Source organism: Camelus dromedarius, chromosome X (genome assembly GCF_036321535.1).
Source record: "Camelus dromedarius isolate mCamDro1 chromosome X, mCamDro1.pat, whole genome shotgun sequence".
Taxonomy (NCBI): Eukaryota; Metazoa; Chordata; class Mammalia; order Artiodactyla; family Camelidae; genus Camelus; species Camelus dromedarius.
The window spans coordinates 31058264-31079395 of NC_087472.1; the positions used below are offsets into that span (position 1 = coordinate 31058264).

Sequence of the window (21132 nt, forward strand, 5' to 3'; positions counted from 1 at the left end):
TTAGAGACTGTAATTATTTCTCTTAGTTATATAATTTGTAAGAAGTGGAGCCCAGGTAATTCCTGGTGTATCTGACAGCATATCCCTGCTAAACTTTCTACAGCTTGGTTTTGACTCTGGTCTAGTTATTTACTATTTATGTGACTTTCAGCAAGTTCTTTAATTTTTCTGAGCCTCAGTTTCACCATATATTAAATGAGAACAAATATTCCTGCTTCATAATCTTAGAGCTGCAGTATCCAATACAGTAGCCACTAGATATGTGGGTATTTAAATTTGAATTAGTTAAATATAAGTAAAATTAAGAATTTAGTTTTTCAGTCAAACTAATCACATTTCAAGGGCTCAGTAGCTACTCATGGCTAGTGTTAGTACCAAATTAGATAACAACAGATACAGAACATTTCCATCACCATAGAGCGTTCTACGGGGCAGTGCTAATTTAGCATAGGTAGGGGATGTAGAAGGGCCTAGTATGGTAGGTATTTCATGGCAGGTGCCCAGAAGTGATTTCCTCTGCTCTTTCAGCATCAGAGCTTGTCATGTTCTGTTTATTGATGGGGTCTGGAGAGAGGAGTCACTTACCCAGTGTACTATGTAACAGGGGATGTGTCTGGCATTGGGCCCCACATCTCCTGACCCTTGCTCCAATATTCTGTCTGCTAGACCCGTCCTTATGCTCTGCTGAGTGAGGTCCTAAGGCCAAGGGTGTGAATAATGTGACTTAACTTTGGAGTCAGGGTAGTAGCAGAAAAAACCTTAGGAGTTGAATGCCTGCTATGTGCCAGGCAGCCGTGTGCTCAGCTTTTTACTGTGATTATCTTAGTGACTCCTCACTGAAGCCCAGAGAAGTTAAATATTAACTCTGGGTTGCCAACTAGTAAAGAGCAAAGATTCAGACTTCTTTCTGACTCCAAAGCACATGTTTTTTCCCATTCTACCATGGTACCCTCTCAAATATGAGTAATTGTCTCCTTCCACGTATTAGTGGGATAAAGCTTGAGCAGATTCCTGACTCTTACTGGGCCCTCAGAAAATGTTAGTTACTCTCTTCCTGTTGATTTTACAGCAGAATCACTGTCTTTACCGTCTGCGACAACTGGAAGGGAAAGATCGCTTTGGTCAATGTTTGGCTTCAAGGCCCAAGGCCAGACAGAGACTATTTATGATCCCAGCCTTCAGGGAACAAAGAATGGCTCTGAGAACTCTGTGTTAATTTTTAAGGCTACCATTTGCTATTTATATGATGCCTTTGTGCTCACTAGAAACATGTGCCACCTGGGGGCAGACAAATTGCAGAGAAGTGTCCACTCTAGTGGACCCATGAGAAAAATTTTTTTCTTTCTCATGGATGTTGGAGTTCCACCAGGGCCATTGAGGAATGAATTTCAGCCTCCAATTGTTCCCTCTCAGTGGGGCACCCTTGTGCAGGGTGCAACCTGTCCTGTCCAACAGTATCTGCTGGCCTTGCTTGTCTCACTTCATGGCTAAGATAGCCTCCTTAGGTCTGGAAGGTAGTGGTCAGTCTGTTCTTGAGGTTGGAGAGGGACACTGGTGTCTTCCCCCAGTGTCTGGATAGTAGGTGAAATTGCTTCATTCTAAGGTTAATTTGATATTTTTATTTGGTTCTGACTAGCTTATTAGATGACTTTTAAAAGAGTGCTTGGTTAATTTAAAAGTTTAAAAAAAACCCTAGTATTTCAAGGCTAAGTAAAATGGTATTTCTTTAATAGCAATGTTTTTTTCTGTCTGTGTATTTATACCTGCCTCATTCCAGTCTGGAGCAGTCAAGTTTGCTACGACAGACAGAGCCAATAATGGAAATAATCATGGGAAAATTTTATCCTTTTAGGGGTATCTGTTCTATTCTGGCTTCTCTCCTTTCCTGTCATCAGCCCCCGCCCCTGCTCCAACTGACCCATCCATATGGCAGAAAGAGGTTACTTCAAATGACTGAGAACCAGAATTTAATCAGTGTAGTCCTTGAGTGACCTTGGGATGCTGGACTTGCACATAATCCCTTGGTTTCCCCTTCCTGAATCACTAGCTTAGTGTGCGATTCACCGAAATGTGTGGTTTTGTGAACCACAGACTTTACTTGGAATGATCATGTCAAGTCATCTGTGGTACATATCACCCAACAGAGATGAGGACTGATTCCCACTAGTGTACACTGACTCCTACCATCCGAGCAGTGCCTCGAGAGGATGCCTTGAGCCCATTTTCAGAGGTAACTATGTTCATGCTTATAACGTGCACCCACAGCCCCCATTTGACTGGAAATGATAAAGGGTGTGTCCTTTTTTTTTAATTGAAGTATAATTGATTTACAACATTGTGTTAGTTTCTGGTGTAAAGCCACATCTTTTGAAAATTTCAGCTGCTATATTAAAGAGGACAAACCCATAGCACTTAAAGTGCTGTATCTTTAAATTGTTGAAGCTTAATGATGGGCACATGGGGGTTCATTATACTATGCTTCCTACTCTTGTGTGTTTTTTTGAAGGTTTCTCTAATAAAACAGTGTAAAAAGACCAAAAAATAAAAATAAAAAGTGCTTCATCAGTCCTGAGAAGGGGAGCAGACATGGGTTTCTCTTCAGAAGAATACTTATTAACCAAGGGGTTGGGTGGTAACTTTTAGTAGGGAGGTACCATGTAAAAATCTGGGGAGGGGGTATTTTAGATTGAAAAAGCCGCTGTGCTGGCAATTCTGAGAAGGTCTCCTAGAAGGGGAGTCTCCTGGCCTGCCATCCCTCTCCACCAGACCCCTGAAGAAGCACTGGTAAGCGAATCATCTCCCTCAGGTGTTTGGGAGTGGGGAGAGGTTGGAAATCAGGAAACGGGTCTCAGCTGATTGCTGAAAACTGTTAGTCAGAAGGCAGAGAAACACAGGCAAAGAGAAACTGGGGCAAGAGACAGGACTTCATTCTCACCCCAGTTGAGTGCTGGAGCGGGCAATCTGCTAAGGAAAGAGGAGAGCAGGGAACAGAATATGTGGCAAAGAGGCCCTCACTTGGATCTCAAAGGATATTCTTTGAAGGTTCCTGGCCCCGTCTGATTTGCAGGTTTTAAAACAAGCGGAAAAGCCATCTGAAGGCCAAGATCACACAAGCACGCCCGCGAGCATCCTTGGTCGTTTGGAAAGGCAACCTCCATAAAGTATGCGTTGAAAACTGGGCGGTTGGGTTCTTCCTTGGTGTTTTCACTTCGACCCAGCAAACAACGGTGCTGGTACACTGCTGGGAGTAAGAAGATACGATTGGAGAGGGGGGGCATTGTTGGGAGTGTGGGGACCCCGGAGGACATGTTCTTTCAAGGCCCTGAGTTGAGGTGACATATTAGAGACCAGGGCCAGAAAAGAGACCAAGGGCAGTACCTAAAAGGTACAAAGCCGAGATTCACCCAGCTGCTCCCAGGCCAGAGTTGTGGGTGGGATGTCAGTGAGACCCAGGCGGGTGTGGCCAGTTTTCAATAGAGCTGGTCTGTGAAACTTGGCTGAGAGCACAGAGGAAGATTGATGTTTGCTCCAGAGTGGGGCTGTCAGCTGTGCTCACCGCCTCACCATGGTCCCAGCTGTAAACAAAAGTCCTGGCCCTTCATGGCACTGCAGAGCAGTCCAGGCTGGCGTAAGTCTCCGAGGACAGCTAGACCATTTTCTCATCCTGGCTGACAACCAGAAGACAGAAGAAACAATAGAAGGTGGTGGTGGTGGTGGTGGGAGAGGGGACAGGATTGGAAGGGGGTGAGAAGCCGTGACTAGTGGGAAGGAGCTGTCCATTTCAAATCTTAGGTCTTTGGATGTAGGTAGCAGAAATCTTGTAGGGAAAGCAGACCTTTTCCTCGTCAGCTTCACAGATAATAGTGAATCACTAAAGGAGTCCTGCAAGGATTCTAGTGCCTCATTCATTCATTCATTCATTCAGTGAGCACATTCATCACTGTGCTAGGTACCCTGGGTGTGGCGAAGTTGTGGAAGGCAGTTCATAAGTTTAAGCACCTTACAAGGAGTTTTGTGTGTAAAGTTAAGTAACAGTACTAGTGTATCTTTAAATGCCACGTGACAAACATGGAATAGGAGTTTAGAAGCAAGAGAAGCCATATCTGGGTGTGATCGGAGAAGGTGGGATTTGAGAGGGCCTTAGAAAGATAGACACGGTTTGATTAGAAGGAAAAGGCACCCGGCATTCCAGGTTGAGCCGCAAGTGTTAGTGAGAACAAGGACTGCTTTGGCTAAAGCAGCAGGTTACTGTGCCGGAGACTTGTCAAATCCTCACCCCCTCCAGCTCCTGACCACAGCCAACCCCGTCTTCAAGTCTCACTTGAAATGTCCCTTCCTCAGGGAGGGCTTCCTTGACCTCCAGGACCAGGGTAAGCACTCTTACTTTGTGTTCCCCTGGCACCCACTGCTTTCCCCTTTTTAAGATGCCGCCATCTTCACCTGACATCCTACTCTTGTCTCCCTACCATCTGTTCCCCACACTGGGACTCAGAACGTTCTTTGCCAGATGCAAATCTGTTACACTGCTTCCCTTTTTAAAACTCCCTTTGTTCTCTTGTGCCTCCCTTTTTGTCCTTTCTGCTTGCCTCCCTCTGACTTTTCCTCATATCTTGAACAGCTCTGTCTCTGGGAAGCCTTCCATGATGTCCCTTCCTCCAACTTCTACCATAACCCAGTCAAGTCCTCTTCTTACATATTGCCATAATACTTCTACATTTTCTCCATTTCACTCTTCTCCAATAACTTAGTCCAAGTTTGTCTCCCTCATCAGAATATGAGCTTTCCGAGGGCAGGGGCTGTGTTTCTTCTTCGCTGTGTTGCCTTTGTATTTATTACAGTGCCTGGCATATTGTGGTAGGTGCTCCACAAAAATTTATGAATGAATCCAAGGGGGATGAGGCAATATTAGTAGCTGAAAGCCAGCTGAAGAGATTGTTCTCACATCTGTAGGCAAATGGAAACCTTTAAAGGTTTTAATTATAGGATAAAGAAATCACTGGACAGCACAGACCTTTTTAGGGGAGGAGGTAATTAGGTTTATTTGTTTGTTTTTATTTAGTGGAGGTATAGGGAATCAAACCCATGACCTCATGCATGCTAAGCACGCACTCTACCACTGAGCTAGACCCTCCCCCCAGCACTGACTTTTGAAAACAAACAGAACAAACAAAAGGTAATTCAAACAAACAATACCCAGAGAATTCCAGCCTCAGCTTACCATGAACCCCAGCCTCCCAATTATCTTGTGGACTCATGTTCCCTTTTTACATGCTCACCCCAGCACTCCCTTCTCCCTAAACAAGAAAACCTGCTCTTTGGTTCTTTAACCAGAGAGATTTGGCAGTAGAGTCAAATGCACTTACTTCCACACGTGCAGTTGTTCACTGGGCTGCCATTTATCGCCCATCTCCATTGTTTCCAACAGTGTGTTCTTAGTCACAGATGAAGAAGACCTGATTCCTGTGTTAAATGGGGCTCACAGTTGAGTGAACCCCTCATGTGGATCACTCAGTTGATAGCTTCAGATTTCTGGTGAAGAGCTTTGCCTTACCTAGGCTCAATTTGGGAGATTGTTCAGGGCACTAAGCCTGCAGAGGACCTGAATCTCAGGGGTTGGTCCTCTATTAAGCTGGGGACTCAGTGAGACTCAAAGAATGGATGCTTATGCCAATCCACACCAGATTTTCACCCTTCCATAAGGAGGCTAAATAGGGTGAAGAATGTCTGGAAGGGCATTCAGGCAGTAGCCATTTCTTAACCTTATGAGGCTGGACTTATAAGGCCAGTAGACCTCCAAGGTACACCCCTTGAGTGAGCAGAGTGGAGGAACTGCAGGAATCACAAAAAAAGCAATTAGATTTCCCAGTAAAATTTAAGGAGCTGTCCTGCTCCCTGAAGGGGGCTGAAACAAAAATGTGGCTCCAAGAAACCTTCCAAGGACAATCAGAAAGCACCCACTCTCACCTGGGGTAGACATTAATGCCAGGGGATGGTGTCTTTCATCTTAGATTTGGTTCCCAGGTGGTTAGGAAGATAGCGAATGGGGATGTCAGAGAGGCAGTGCACCCCTGCCCCTGGCCCCACCCTAAGGGAGAGTTAAAGGAAGCAGTGGATAGTCTTTTGTAGCTATAGTCCTAAGTGGTTATCTCTTGGTTGAGGGATAACATCAAACATGGTATTAGTGAAGCTTTGAAGATATAGTCATTAGTTTTTACCCTCTCTCTCCCCCTTGAATCATTTCCCCTGAATATGAATCCACCACCAGAATATCAGGGAGATGATACCTAAGTAGCAGATAGACATGAGTGAGATTACTTTCCATGACTCATTGCTCTACTCTGTTAGGTGGCCTTGTGTGAAGAACATTCAGGCACCTGGGATTTGAAATTCCAAGAGATGGGACAGGAAAGGTTAACTCCAAAATCAGTGAAGGATATTTCAAATAAGGATAATGATGTGTTAGTGAGAAATCACATTATATCCTTCCTTAAAGGATCAAACTGAAGCTTAGGCTAATCAAATGGGTGGTAATAGGTTATGTTTCTATTAGGGAAAGGGTAAAAGGGTATAAAACTAGAATTCACAAATAAATTTACAAAGGAACCCTGGAGAACTGAACATCCTGAGTTTGTAGAATTTGGAGCTTGGCATGACCACTTTATACCTATACTATCATATCTGTTGCCAAGATTTATTTGTGGTAGCCTCTTTCAATGGGGACTTTGGACATTGAATTTGGATATCAGCCAACAGATTGGCATGCCAGAGGTTGGGGACTGAATGGTATCACAGGGACAGTTTCCTCAGCTACAGATTACGTCTAGGTCTTGAATCTGCTGCAGTTTACGTGTCAGAGTAGTCTCAGAAGTGAGCCTCTGGAGCTAATAAATTATGACACACTTTGATCCCTCACTTTCTATTCCATTCTTTCCCTTAACAGCTTCAGCTAAGTTGAAAAAAAGAGTGGAAGTAGTTACACTTAGGGCTTGGGATTTGCTCAATCAGGCGCTCGGTGTCCCCATGTTATCTGATGAGCAGACAAGACAAAATGACCTGGGAGGGCCCTTCTAGCTCTGTTGTGCCAGGATCTAGAATTCTAAGACATTGTGCTCCATTGACCCAGTTGCCTTATGGGAAATCCCATGAGAGATTAGTTTTCTAAAAGAGCCAATTGTTTGTTTCTCTGTGTGGGAATAGTGGTAAATGCAGTCAAGATAGCAAATGTGCTGCTGAGACCAAAGGTCCCAAGCATTCTTGCCCTTCTGATAGTCAGGGCTGTCTTTATAACAAAGATTCTCACTCCCTGAAGTAGTTAAGTTTTAGTGTTAAATTGAGGAGTGATAAGACACATTAGTCAACAAGGCATTGTTAGTAAGTATAAGGGGAGGGAGGCTGATAAGAATTCAGGATGCTGTAGTTTGATAATTTGAAGAGGAGCTTAGAGTCAGAAAGATGCCCAATTGTTAGATTCCTTTGTCATGACTGCCCTTCTTTTTGACTTAGTCTCAAAACACAAAGTCTTTTTATACTATTATTCAAATAATACAGTTGTAACACCCATTGACCTGTTAAATGGATTACCTCTGCAGTTTTGTTTTTCAAAAATTTAAAAGCAGTAGTAAACTCTGTCCTCCCTGCCCCTGCCCCCTCCCACGTGAAATATTATTATGCTGGAGTAAATGCATCAGCTGCAAGTATCGTTGCTCTGACTGAACTATGCATGTAGTGTGGGGAGAAGGAGAGAGGGAGGTGGCTGCCTGGTCTAGGGTGCCTTAAAGCTGACTTTAAAAATTCTTTGCCCATGTGATCTACAAAGTAGAAGAAAAATATCTCCCAAGCAAGGGCACAACAGAATGGAGGTGCTGGGGTTTGAACCCATGACCTCATGTGTGCTAAGCATGCGCTCTGCCACTGAGCTACATCCCCACCTCATGCACCTGTCTTTTTTAAAGTAACCTTTATGAAATAAAACAAATTTATTCCCTTAAAAAGACTAGTTATAGTGGTAACCAGTTGGGTTTTTTGGTGGGGGAGAGGGGGTGCAGAGGAGCAGGTTCTGGGAGTTAGGAGTGAAAGGAAATTTACTTTTTTCCTATGCTTTTGTACTATTTTTCTCTTTTACCAGGCAAGCATGGCCTACTTAAAACAAATAAAGGTGTAAAACAAAATAAAAGAGAAAATTAAATGTTGAAAAATTCCTTGCCCAGTAAGTAAGACTTTGGACTAAGAAATAAGAAAACTGATAAATAGGGTTTTGGTTTTGCCCCTGTCACTTACTCTCTGTGAGACTTGGATAAGTCAGTTGGCCTCTCTGAGCCTCATTTCCACATCTGCATGAATACATGGTTATTTGCTTTGAGGATGATGTGCCACTTAAATGCTTTGAAAAGGAAGATTACAAGGATGCTTTTTACCTTGATAGCATAGTCCCTCGTGACACAACCCTTGCAAAGTCAGTACAGTTGGTGAGAACTGATGCTTCATTTGGGGGGTGGGGTTAAAAAAACATCTTTTTTAAAGAACTACAGTTGCTCACTACTTAAAAAGTTATCTAGCAAAAACTCATTCATTTCATGCTATGAACTTGGTATGGGGAATTCAAAGATAAGTACATTATAATCCTTGACTTCAAACTCATATTTATGTATGAGAGAAACAAACAAAACACTGTATTATCTTACAAGCAGAAACATAGAGTTATGTACAGGGCATTACTGGAGAACCCAAATGTGGATGTTGGGGTGACGGGTTTGAGAAGGCTTCACAAAAAATGTGATATCTGGTTAGAGTCTTGACAGATGAGTAGGGTTACTTCAGGTGGGAGAGGTCAGAGGAGGGCATTTAAAGGCTAGGGAGCAGCATGTGCAAAGGCACGGAGCTTTAGACAGGATGAGTTATTGGGTTCAGGGATCTGTGGTGGATCAGACTGGTCAAATGCAGGGTGCATTTAGGGGAGTCGGGGGAGTGATGAGAGAAGAGGCTGGAGGCACTGGCAGGGGCCAGAGCAGAAAATCTCTTGGAGGTCAATTTAAAGAATTTGGACTTTTTCTGAAGACAATAGGGAACTATTGAAGGATTAAAAGCAAGGAAGAGTCCCCCAGAGATTTCTGTTTTAGAAAGGTCAATCTGTCGATAATGTGGAGAATAGGAAATGATGCTGGAATCAAAAGCTGAACCAAGATGGGTCAGGGAGGAGACAGAAGGAGGGACAGATTTCAGAAGTATTTGGGAGGCAGACTCAACAGGACTTGGTGATTGATTTGATCTGAGGGTTGTGGAAGAAGGGATTGTCAAGGCTGACTCCTGGGTTTTTGGCTTAGGTGACTGGGTAGGTGGAAGTGCCACTCATGAAAACTGGGGAGAATGGAGGAGGAAGTCTGAAGGAAGTTGTGAGTTGCTTGGCTCCAGACATGTTGAGTTGGAGGTCCTTGTGGACATCCAGGTTGAAATGTTCAACAGAGAATTGGAAAATAAGACTAGAGCTGTGGAGAGTTTGAACTGAAGGTAGAAATTTGAGAATCATCCGCATACAGGTTATCACAGCCACGGAAACAGCTGAGAACAGCCAAGCAGTAGGCAGGCAACGAGGAGAGGTGAAAGCCAAAGGTGAAATCCTGGAGAATGAGAACACCAAGATGCTATGGCCAGAGGGGCGAGAGAAGAAACAAGAATGGGAATAAAAGTCAAGGGAGAAGACAATTTCAAAGAAAGTGTGACAGCTGTGACAAATGTTGCAGGAGGTAATGTAAGATTAGGACAGGATTAGGACAGGAAAGTGTTGACTTGATATGGCGATGAAGAAGGCACTGTGAGGAACATGGGAAAAGCATTTTTGGGATGGAGTTAGGGAGAAGGCAGAGGATAGATTGCAGTCTGTCAAGGAGTAAATGGTAGTTATGAGGTGTGCAAACATCTGATAATGACATCCCTTTTAAGAAACTTGATGGTGAATGGAAGGAGGGCAGTAAATCAATAGCTAGAGAGAACTTAAGGCTCAAATGGAGGGTGTGTTTTATTTTTAATTTTCATTTTGAATGGGAGAGACTTTTCCTCTTTGCTCTCCTCTCGTTTTTACCTCTCCCCCTCCTCTTCCTCCCCCTCTTCTTCTTTCTCTCTCTCACTCTCCCCACCCTCGCTCAATGAAAAAGCTATGGTTCTAAGAGATTCAGCTATTTGCCATGGTTACATAGTTTATAAGCATGTTGTATGCCAGCAAAAGAACCCAGTGACAATGGAGAGACTGAAAAATATATAAGGTGATTTTCACTTGACCCTTTTTGTGAGTGTGGACCCTGCAAAATGAGACACACAAAATGGAAACCTGAAGTTCCAACCAGGCCCATGTGCTGAAAGTTTGACAGGTGTAGAAGAGACTACGATATTGTGGTCTGGTCATATAATAGCTAATCTTCATTGAGCAGTTACTATGGGCCAAGCACTCAGTTAAGCACTTTACCTACATTAACTCATTTAAGTCCCACAACAACCCTATGAGGTAGGTACTGTTATCACCTTCATTTAACAGACGTGAAATTTGAATCACAGAAAGATTCAATGATTTGCTCAAGGCCACATAGTTATTGTGTGCTGGATCTTCCAGAGCCTTCAAGGGACCCTTTAGAGGAGGAAACTGACGCTAAGGGAGGTGGAGTCATTTGTCCAAGAACCCATATCTGGTGAGTGTTGGACTTGTAATACAAACCCAGGCTCTGTCTGGTACCAAAGCCACACTCTTAATCACTACATTGTCATAAATGGCAGCTATTAAAATAGAGAATTTGCTAGATCCAGCTTGGTAAGGCAAAACATTCCCTGAACTTAAGTAATGGTACAAATTGCCCTTATTCCAGGGAGCTGATAGTGAGGGCATGTGCTTGCCTTGGAAATGCACCACATGGTATGATGCAGCCAGGGAATTTGTAGAAAGCCTCCTGGTGAAAGGAGAGACTGCGAAAAACAGAGCTACTCAAGTAGGGTGGCAATAGCTGAGTTCTCACGTGAATTCTTCAGGTGGCTTTATGACAGCAGCCATGCTCTGTGAGCAAGAAAGCCCTTGGCTCAGATGTCCTTCCTCCTTCTGGCCTGAGATTTGATAACAAGCTGTTCTGATGCCACTAATCCAAGCTTGTAGACTCTAAATGTTACCCTAGATGTGAAGTATAATGAAGCAAGGAGTGTGAGGCTGGGAAGAGTGTGTGGAACAGGGAAAGGCAGATGGTTGTACTGCCAAAATCCCTGACACAGTACTCACTGGTCGCTGCCAGAGTTTTCATTTGGTGATTGGTTTTTGAAATATAGCTCGATACTAGTCTTTGTATTTGGAATATTATTAATGTTTAATCAGATTGGTATCATTTTTTATTCAACAATGCAACTTACCAGGCTTTGATGTCTTTGTAACTTTGGTTCTCTTATACCCAAGGACCAGCTTGGGTATGTGTTTGCATGCAGACTTTATCTGATTTTATAATTTGCCTTCCACATCTGTTTGTCTATGATCAATAGGTTAATGGAAAGCAAACGAATAGAAATGTGGTGTATAATAAACCATAGAAGTCAGGCTTTCATTCCACATATACATACCGAGCATTGCTATGTACCAGGATCTGTGTGGGTTAAAAAAATTGTATAAGATGCAGTCCCTGCCCTCAAAGAGATTATTCTACAGTTCTTCCATTGAGCAGGTGATACTACTACCTGGTTTCCTAATCCCTTGGTGGTTCCCGTGTTTGGCTGATTTGTTTTTCATCAGCCAAGCAGCCTGGGAAAATCTTTAATCCTAACATAGTGAGTTTGAACTTAAGATTTTGACAGCCAGGAATGACAAGATGATGATGATGATGATAACATTGATAATAGTAAATGGAGAATGGAGAGAGGGAAGTGGGGGCACATAGAAAGATTCATGGGAGGTGATACATTCTAGACAAAGTTGAGATATTTGCATGGCTCAGTGAAAAGGAAAAATAACTTTGAGAGGCAACTTAACATTTCAGCAAGAAGGGTTTCCATTCTTTGGTGATAGGTGGGGGAAAAGGCTTATGGGAGAAAGTGAAAAAAATAAATTTTATTTACTGTCTTTCTTTCACATAGAACTTTTTTTTTTTTTAATTTTAAATGTGTTGGTGAAATTTGGGAGAGCAGGAGGCCCTGCTAGTGGACTGAGGGGAAAGATGAAGACAGACCACCAGTTTTCCAAAGAGCAGAGCAAACTGAAGGAAAGATGGAGGCACTGATAGCCTCAGCAACAACTGAATAAATATAGCCCTTTCTCTGGAAAAATATATGTATAAAATATTTAACAGACATTAAATGCTAACAATGAATTAATGAAAACACCCGAAACATTTTATTTATGTAGCAAGTTTTTTCCCGTTTAGAAAATGTGCTGTTTTAAAATTTAACATCATTTCATATGTGATTCAGGCAGAAAGTAGTGTGGGTCTCTAGAGCAACGAGTACTATAAGAATGAGGGTAGATGAAAGAAATCTGACAACTCACTGTAAGAAGGGTCCAAGTTCAAGAATACTGTGATCGAATGGATTGTTGGGTGTCAGACGCTTCCAGTGAGACCCAGCATGCCCCCTACCCCCATACATGTGCGGGAAGGGTGAGGAAAATAAAAGCTGTTTGCACCTGATCTGACACCATGTGTCTCCCTGCTCTACTCGGGGGCTCTGATAGGGAGGGACAGTACCTTCCACCTGGCATGGCCTCTGAGTAGCTTTGTGAACTCCTTTGGGCTATTATGTTGGTTGGTACTTTGGCTTCTTTGGCTCCCAGCACCAGCTGATGCCCTGCGCTGAGTCCCAGTTGGGCAGGCTGTATTGCTCAGTGCTGTAGCTGTCTCCAGGGCATTGTTCTTGAGACTTCCAACAGGGCAGATTTGTGCAGTTGGCCCATCTGGACAAGATCTATAACAAGTAGAGCTCTGTGCAATAAGCTCATCTCCATAGTCCACCCCCCACCACTCCCGCCTTCGGGCTGCAGCAGCCTGACACCCCAGCCCCGCCATAGAGAGTATCAAAGAGATACTCTCTGCTCCTTTCAAAGGGGTATTGCTTGGGGCTTCTCATTGATTGGCACTACCTGGGCAGAAATGGGAAAACAGGGACTCTCTGCCCTCTCAATTCAATCTCCTCTCTTAAGCCAGTCCTTTAGTTTTCAATCTCCTCGGCCACCAGAGTCATAATTAAAACAGTCAATAAGATTAATTTCTGGTCCAGCTTATCCTGGTCAGCCCTGGATGCTCTCCCCAAAGCCAAGAGACAGACGAGAGAAGTATCTCAGTGAACAGGAAAAGAGCAAACGAGCTCAATAGGAAAAAGGGGGAAAGAAAGCTGAGTTCTTGCTCTGACTATAGGATTTGCTTTGGTCATTGGACTTACTGACTTTCAATTTTGACCACTATTTTGAGGAAGGGAGGGAGGGACAGGGTGGGAGGAAGATATGAGAGAGGGAGAGAAAGAGAGAGAGAGAGATTGGACTCACATAGTTAATTATTCTAGGTCCAGAGAAATGGACAAGATGTTTAAGAGATCATTTGATCACCTGTCTTCCAGCTGTTTAGCCCCACCCTTTAATCTTTCCTTTTTCAGTTCCTCACAATTGGGTCATTTCAAAGGACTTGGAGTACCAGGCCCAGACTTCCCCACCTCCCAGTGGATGTCAGGCCTGAAATGGGCTCTCCCACACTCTCTCTATTCTGACATTCCTGGTTGCTTCAACTGAATGCTGCCCCTCCTCACTGTGGAAGGAGAAGGGAAGCAAGAGAAGGATTAAGAAATAGCTCCAACTTACGGTTTTCTAACTTCTACAACACCATCCTGAGATTGACCAAGTCAATGTTTGTCCAGGAAGGGGTCCTCTATATACCTAGTTCCCTCCCAGGAACCTCAAAGATCACTTTATCTAGGATGAGGCTGCACGGCACCATTATTTGCTCACTAAAAGGAAGTGAAGGAACAAGTGGAAAATGAGGGGTCCTGTGAAATAAAGAGACTGTGGAGAAAAAGAAGAAAAAATGAACGCCCAGCCAACAGAAGACTTTCTGAGCATAGTTTCTGTATTCTACTCCTCCTAGATCCCACTGCCTTGGATCTGACTTTTCTTGAAAGTTTTCTAGCATCACCAAGTAACTTTCTTAAAGACTAAGCATTTTTATCTTTTTATACTCCACAGCAGTCAAACACCTGCCGCCATGCTAGTTAGGGAATAAAACAAGTATTTCTGAGAGCTGAAAGGGTGGTCTTTCTGAGAGCCAAAGATTGCTGACTCCATTCTGACAGTGTTGCACTTCCAAGGAAACTTGAAGACCTCTCTGTTGGGTCATATAGCGATGCCCTCCTCTGGTATAGCTGATGACTGCTAAGAGGTGGGGAATCTATCCCCTTGCCTTCCTCCTATAGTCAGGGAAACCTGACTGGGTCAACACAGGGAAGCACTTGTGGATGGACAGGACTCCCTATTTGAGCCTGTGGTAGGAGGGACAGAGGGCACAGTCCAGGCCAGGCTCTGGTTGGAGGTGGCAGGACACAGACTGGTGCAGATTAAGATGACCAATGGCAGAATCTAGTAGCAGTGTTCTGAATATTCTGCACTGGAGAACAGAAAAACAGAGATGACTTAGCCATGGAAGACGATCATCCTGGCCCCAGGAGTATGGCCAAATCTTATTCTCATGAGAAATGGGAGAGCATGGAGGAGATCTAGATTTGGGCAGATAAGCCATCTTTCTAAGTACAGCCACCATCGGCACCATCCATTGTAGACCCACATAGCTCTGAGGTTGGCTGTTGAAGTTCTGAGTGGGAGATCGGGAAGGAATTGTCCAAGCCCTTGACAGAATCTAATGGAGGGGGAATGCCCACCCAGGAGGAAGCAGGAAGCCAACAGCCGGACTCTTTAGCTCTGATTCACAGCGCCTGGTGGATATCTTCTGACCGTAGCACTTTATAGACAACCCAGTAGAAGATGTTGAAGATGAGGAAAGTGAAAGGGAAGACAGCTCGGGAGATGGTGTCAATCCTCTTGGCCTGGTCCACGTAGAGTTTTCGCATGGTTTCTCCTTCCCTTAGAAGAGGGGCTGGAGGTTGGGGGCTATAAATGCCAGAACCTTCCATTGGACCTCCATCCCTTGCCTGCAGGCAGTGGCCCAGGCCATAGCCACGGAAATAAAAGCGACTTTCTCGGATGATATCTTCCTCCTGGAATTACATGGAAGAAAAAGCAGAATTTGAGGTCACAGCTCTAAGGCAGAGGACTAGAGACCAGGCCCCACATAGAGATCTCAGGTGATGCTATGCAGACGGGGTGGCTGGGTATACAGGCCCATTGCATGCTTTTTAATGGCCACAAAACTACTTATGAGATAGATGTATGCTAAGCAGCTCTACAAAGTACATATAGTAAGTGTTTAGATTCCATTTGCAGATAAGCCCTGAGCTGCCTTTTTAAAATGCATAACATCATTTAGAGCCCTCTAAAACCCAGTGAAGTGCCAACTCACTGTGAGAGGGACATCTCAATGTCAAGTTATCTCTGACTGGTAATAAACAGAATAAACAGAACAATGAAACCTTTAGAAAGCACAGCTGAGATATTGAGACTTGGGAACTTGACTTTAATGACTTTCCCAAGCTGCAGAAATAATTCTCCTTGTACACAGTATCTTTTAAAAAATGTTTATCTCGACTCAAAGCTGAAAATTCCCAAAGTTTTAAATAACCTAGTTGGTATCCAAATTAGGGTAAAACTGATTACGCTATTGCAGATACGTGTGCTTCTCTGCACATCAGCAGGTTTTGACATAGGGGTTGGTACACCTTGGGGGACATTACCCAATGCACATTACATTTGTGTACAATACATGCATTCTGATGAACGCATTAACACTGCAGAGGTAAATTTTATAAAAACATTAAGCAATGTAGCAGATGACACGAAGTTCATTTGTCTAGTAAGTGATAGCTGACAATCTTAAGTAGCTATAACACAGCTGAGAGCTAAGAGTTAAGGCCAGAGAAAGAGAGAGGGAGGGAGGGAGGGAGAGAGAGAGAGAAAGAGAAAGAGAAAGAGAAAGAGAAAGAGAAAGAGAAAGAGAAAGAGAAAGAGAAAGAACCAAAGCCCCTGAATGATCAGTAGATCTTACTCATATAAGAGCCTTTCAGGGCCCCACTCAGAGCCTATTTACTCTTAGTTTCTATCCAACCCAAACCTGCCTAATCTTGTCTACTTCTAAAGGACACACTGCCATCAGAAGTGGTGGTGGTTCACAGCCTGGAAATTAGAGAGAGGACAGGTATACCAGAACCTAGAAATACTTCATTCAAAGATGGTTATGACTTTTTAAAGTATTGATGTTTACAGGAGTGAAATCTTCGGCTCTCCGAGAAATAACCTGAAGTGAAATGCCCCCTTGTGGGATGATGCCAACTATCTCCTCAGTTTGCCCAGGACTGAGGGCTTCCGGAGACACTGGACTTTCAGTAAAAAATAGAGTAAGTACCTGTATATTTAATGGATGTGACAGATAGACATACAATGTGGATAAAAGTAGGTTTTACACCTACTATGCAGTTAGAAGAACATCATAGGGTCTTTATAATGGGACCTCTGTCACTGTAGTAACCGGCTGCAAAGTGGCTTCATGGATGAGATGTCAATGTGGTGGGTCCCAGTAACTCTGGGTTATTGCAGCACTGGAAGGCCCAGCCGGGCCCTAGGCAGCAGGGCAGACAAGCTCAGGTCAGAGATTTACCAACAGATCCCACCTCTTTCTCTGCTCCCTGTGGGCTCCTAGTACAGACTTGAGAAAGGGCATTGGACTTGCTCACTGCTGTGTCCCAGTGCCTAGCACGGTGCCAGCATCCAGTAAACACCCAGTAGATATCAGTTAAAAGAATGAATGGACTGGGAGCCACATGCTTCAGAATATGGGACAGGGAATGGCTTTGTTCTCATGAAGCCAGCATCCTCGCAGGATCTCCAACTGAAGAGTCTACTCAGAAAAGAATCTTAGTGACAAAGTGCTTGGCAGGAAAAAACCATCACTCCCTGCCCCACCCCCGCACAATGGCCTGATGCCCTTCAGCCTTCAGAAAGAGTGGCACCTCTGGTCTAGGAAAGAATGTCCTTAGGTCTGCCCACTGGAGAGCTGAGCTACCCACTCCTTCATTGTGCTAGTCTCTGTGGAGAGAGTTGTACACGTGTAGGTCAGAGGCAATTCGCTCTTGTGTTTGTGCTTCGACGTTGAGTCTGTGTAGTGGGGTGGCCTCAGCTCTCTCATCAAGGTTATTTACATAACATGGGTCACCGCAGGCCTTGGCTCACCTCCCTATATCCTGTCAATTATTTTCACACTGTTCCTACCTGAGAGGTTGTGCTGGACCCATTTTAGAGATGAAGAATCAGAGGCCAAGAAAACATCTCCCAAGTAAGTGAAAAGGGCGGGGGTAAAGAAAATGATTTTCTCTTTTGCTTTCTAGTTCAGGGTTCCCCAGACCTCGTGTTCCCTGCGGCTCATCCTCATCCCCTCAGCTCTCCAGCGAGAGGATACAAGCATGGAATGTATTTGTTTGCAAAAAGCCTTGAAAGAGAAAATTGACTCCAATTGCTGTTTCTGTGTCGGCAGATCTCATTATTTCCCCTTTTCTCCAATCATAGTAAATCTAAAGGGAATTATTTGGAAATATTTCTCAGGCAAAAGCTATTTCACATGGGAGAGAAAATATGGCAGAGAGAGTAAGCCACCCTTGGCTCTTTTTGATTTTGACGTACTGTACCCCATTGTAGTTGAAGGAGCAAAGATGAATGACCTAAAATCCAAGGACGGGAGTCCTGGATTTGGGTATTACCTATTTAGACCAAATTCTGAGGGTGTGTGTGTGTGTGTGTTTTGGAGGGGAGGGACAATGGAGACAAACATCACTTTGTGGCTTCCACGACTGTTGAAATAGAATGTTTTTTATGGCAGCTATCTATAGGGGAGGAGGGCTGGGGCACTAGAGAGGGAAGATATTCCCAAACTAAGCTGAGAAGGGAAGGCAGAGTGTGGGAGAGGGGGTGTGGAGACAGGACAAAGGGATAGATATTGAGTGATATATATTGAAGTGAAGAGAGGAGACTGGAAACCAGGGAAGGGTCTTGGGGGATGGAAAGAGGCAAGGCGGGTTCTGGAACCAAGCCCCTGAGTGCTCTTGGCAGTATTTTGAAATTTCTTCCTTTTCTCAAGTTATTCCATCGATAATGGAAAGGCTTTTTCTCTGTCCGGCTGGCAAGAGAGCCCTCGCCAATCAATCTGCCGAGGTTGGTGAGCTGCGCTCCACGGCCACTGTGTCCAGACCCTGGTGCGAGGGCCTGCTGAGGTTGAAAAAAGGAGAAACAGACCCTTCCCTGTGAAGCCGATAGACTAGCTAGGAAGACAAAGCAGAAATGTCTGGAAAAAGATTAAACTATTTTAGACCGTGACATGGAAGGAGACCACCATGCAGTGGAGATGGATGGTTGAAGAGAGATTAAAGGAAAACAAGATGGAAGTCTGGAGCTGGGCGAACAGCCCCTAGCATGCTCCTAAATTGCTCTTGTCTAAGGAATCCCTGAAAATCATATGGATTCTCTCTCTCCCCGAAGAGGGCTCTTCTCAGACTGAAAACTGACTTCTCTAACTGGAACAGCAGGGCCCAGGGTAAGTTTCTAGAAATGGATTAACCCTGCATCAACTTTTTCAGCCTGCTCGGTGACCTCCAGGATTCTGCTACATTTCTTCCCGGATAGCAAGGGGTTTAGGAAACCCGAAAAGGGACAGGACTAATGGCCTAGGTTTTGGTTTTCAGGTTTTATTTACATTTCTAATAAGCCATGCACACATTTAGGTAGGATCCAGGTGCCTAAGCAGAGCCCAGGCTGCTGTTATAACTTTGCAGTGATTGAGCACTGGTTATGACAGACTTCATTATGAGATCAGGATCAAGCTATACATGCCCAGGAGGGGATAGGCTGTGGGCAGTTGGGGGTTGGAGAGGTGAGGGCAAGGGGGTGGGACAAGTGTCAACCTGGAGTAGCTCTACAGTAACTGCAGCAGTCTTCTGTTGCTGGGACACTCACTCAGGCAATTTAGCTGGCAAAAGGACTCTGGAACTGGTTGGCAGCCTGCTCTTCTTTTTTGAGGTGGGTATTAAGAAGGCATCAAGACCAAAACCCCTATGAAGATGATTTTGATATCTGCAGGCAGGTTTGATACAGCTAAAGAGCGAGTGGGGGACCGTTAGTTTAGAAAAGAGTGCTTCTGCTTTTCTTGCCCTTCTGCCAAGACCATCTATTTTTTTTTTTTTCTAACCCTCAGCATCGAATGGGAAAGGCTTTTAGGTCCCTTGAAGAATCAATTACTCCTACTCAAGGAGATGCAGTTGTGGATAGATCCACTAGAGGGCGAGTTTCCCAAGCCCTAACTCAAGGACTGAAGCTGGGCGATGATAAATTCTGACAAACCACTAGAGACAGGAGCCCTGCCCCTCAGCAGAAAGGGACTTTAGCAAGGGATGTGAAATCCCAGCGGTAACTTGAGAGGTATTTTTAGTGTGATATGTGGTAGGGGTACCGCAGGAGCAGCTGAAGTGGGAGGTTGGGGTGTTAGGAAGGGCAAAGAGCCTTAGGGCTAGAGTGGCCCCGACAGGCTAGAACCAGTGGGCTCAGATAGATCTTAGTTTCTTCTTCCTCCAGATGTCATACGTACTTGCCCCTTGGCTTTAGAGCCTCTAGATTAGGCAGAAAACAAGGAACTGGAGCTCAAGTCCAACCAGAACTCTGTCTGTTGATTAAGCGACCAGTATGTAGCTCAGCAAAAGGTTTTAGCTTTGCTCATAATTGGGCCCTTGCTTCTGTGAGAGTGGCCCAGGCACCTCTGTTGTCATGACAACGTACCTAGCACCTAGTGTCTGGGCAGTAGGGGAAGGGGAGGAACTGCCTCTGTTGTCATGACGACAAGATCCCTAATCTATTTCCCCAGGTGATCACTTTACTGTAGGAGAAATGGGGTTAGCAGACAAGAGTGAGGGAGAAGAACAGCTCATGCCCAACAACTCTGATGAACCCAATGAAGATCAAGGCGAAGAAATCCAACAGCCAGAAGAGGCAAGTGATGGTTTTTCAATTCCAGCTTCGTTATGGGGACCCTTTTAGAATGCTCCCCTAGAAAGGCACCAATGCCTGACTCTTGAATTCTTAACTACCAATCAGTTTATGACAACTTGGGGTACCTTCTTCCTGGCTGGGAGGAGAGCCAGGAGCAACCACTACTAATTCTCAAAGCAATCTCATGTTAACTGGCTTGATGAGGTTCTAATAATGGCTAATATTTTTCAGTGCTTACTATGTGCTGGGCACTGCCCATGCTCTTAATCACTCTCCTAGACTTCCCTACAGAAATAATGTCCCATTAGACAGATAAAGAACTGGAATCAGAAGTTAAAATACTTAGCTTCTTCGGGACCAGCCTGGGACTAGAACCCAGGGTTCCTGATTGCCTGTCTAGTCTTTGCAGTCCAGGTCAAGTCTTGGTTTGTGGGAGGAGGAGGAGGGAGGAAGGAACCCAAAGGAGGGAGGAAGTGGGCCCCGCCCTAGTTATACTCACCATACGTTGGCGCCTCTGCCTTCTTCGAAGTCGCATGAATTCCTTATGCTGACGGGAGACAAAATTGACAGCAGCGTATTCCAGCAGGGCAGCGAACACAAAGAGCAGGCACACGGCCATCCAGATGTCGATTGCCTTCACGTAGGACACCTGCAACATCCGCCAATGGAGCAGTCAGCCGCCTTGGAGTCCTCCCATGGCCCATCCAGTGGGTTGCCAGCCCATATCAACTGCCTGCTGTTCTTCAGTTTTATCCTGAATTTCTTCTGGTTTTTAAAGAAGCTTTTCATGATATGTCCCATTGTCTGAGGGCCTATGCCAAAGAGATCGGGCTACCCACCATCCTTCTCTCTGCACTCTCCACCCTCCACTTCTATCTGCCTTTCCTCCCTCCACTTCTTTTCCTTTCTTTCTTCCTTCCTTCAGGACTTCTGCTTCTGCTTATTATTCTTTTCATTCTTCTTCTGATTCTTTTCTTTCAGTAAACAGCAATGAACATGAA

General features: G+C 44.5%; 1 protein-coding gene across 1 annotated transcript in view; it reads left to right on the forward strand.

Moving 5' to 3' along the window:
- TMEM31 (transmembrane protein 31) overlaps positions 1-21132 on the forward strand; it is a 23924-nt gene extending 2792 nt beyond the window's left edge. Inside the window, exons 2-5 of the mRNA XM_064482835.1 lie at positions 16370-16500; positions 18632-18686; positions 20007-20131; positions 20705-21132. Of these exons, the coding sequence (XP_064338905.1) occupies positions 16411-16500; positions 18632-18686; positions 20007-20131; positions 20705-21115 (681 nt within the window). The 5' untranslated portion in view covers positions 16370-16410 and the 3' untranslated portion in view covers positions 21116-21132. The remainder of the gene's footprint in view (positions 1-16369; positions 16501-18631; positions 18687-20006; positions 20132-20704) is intronic.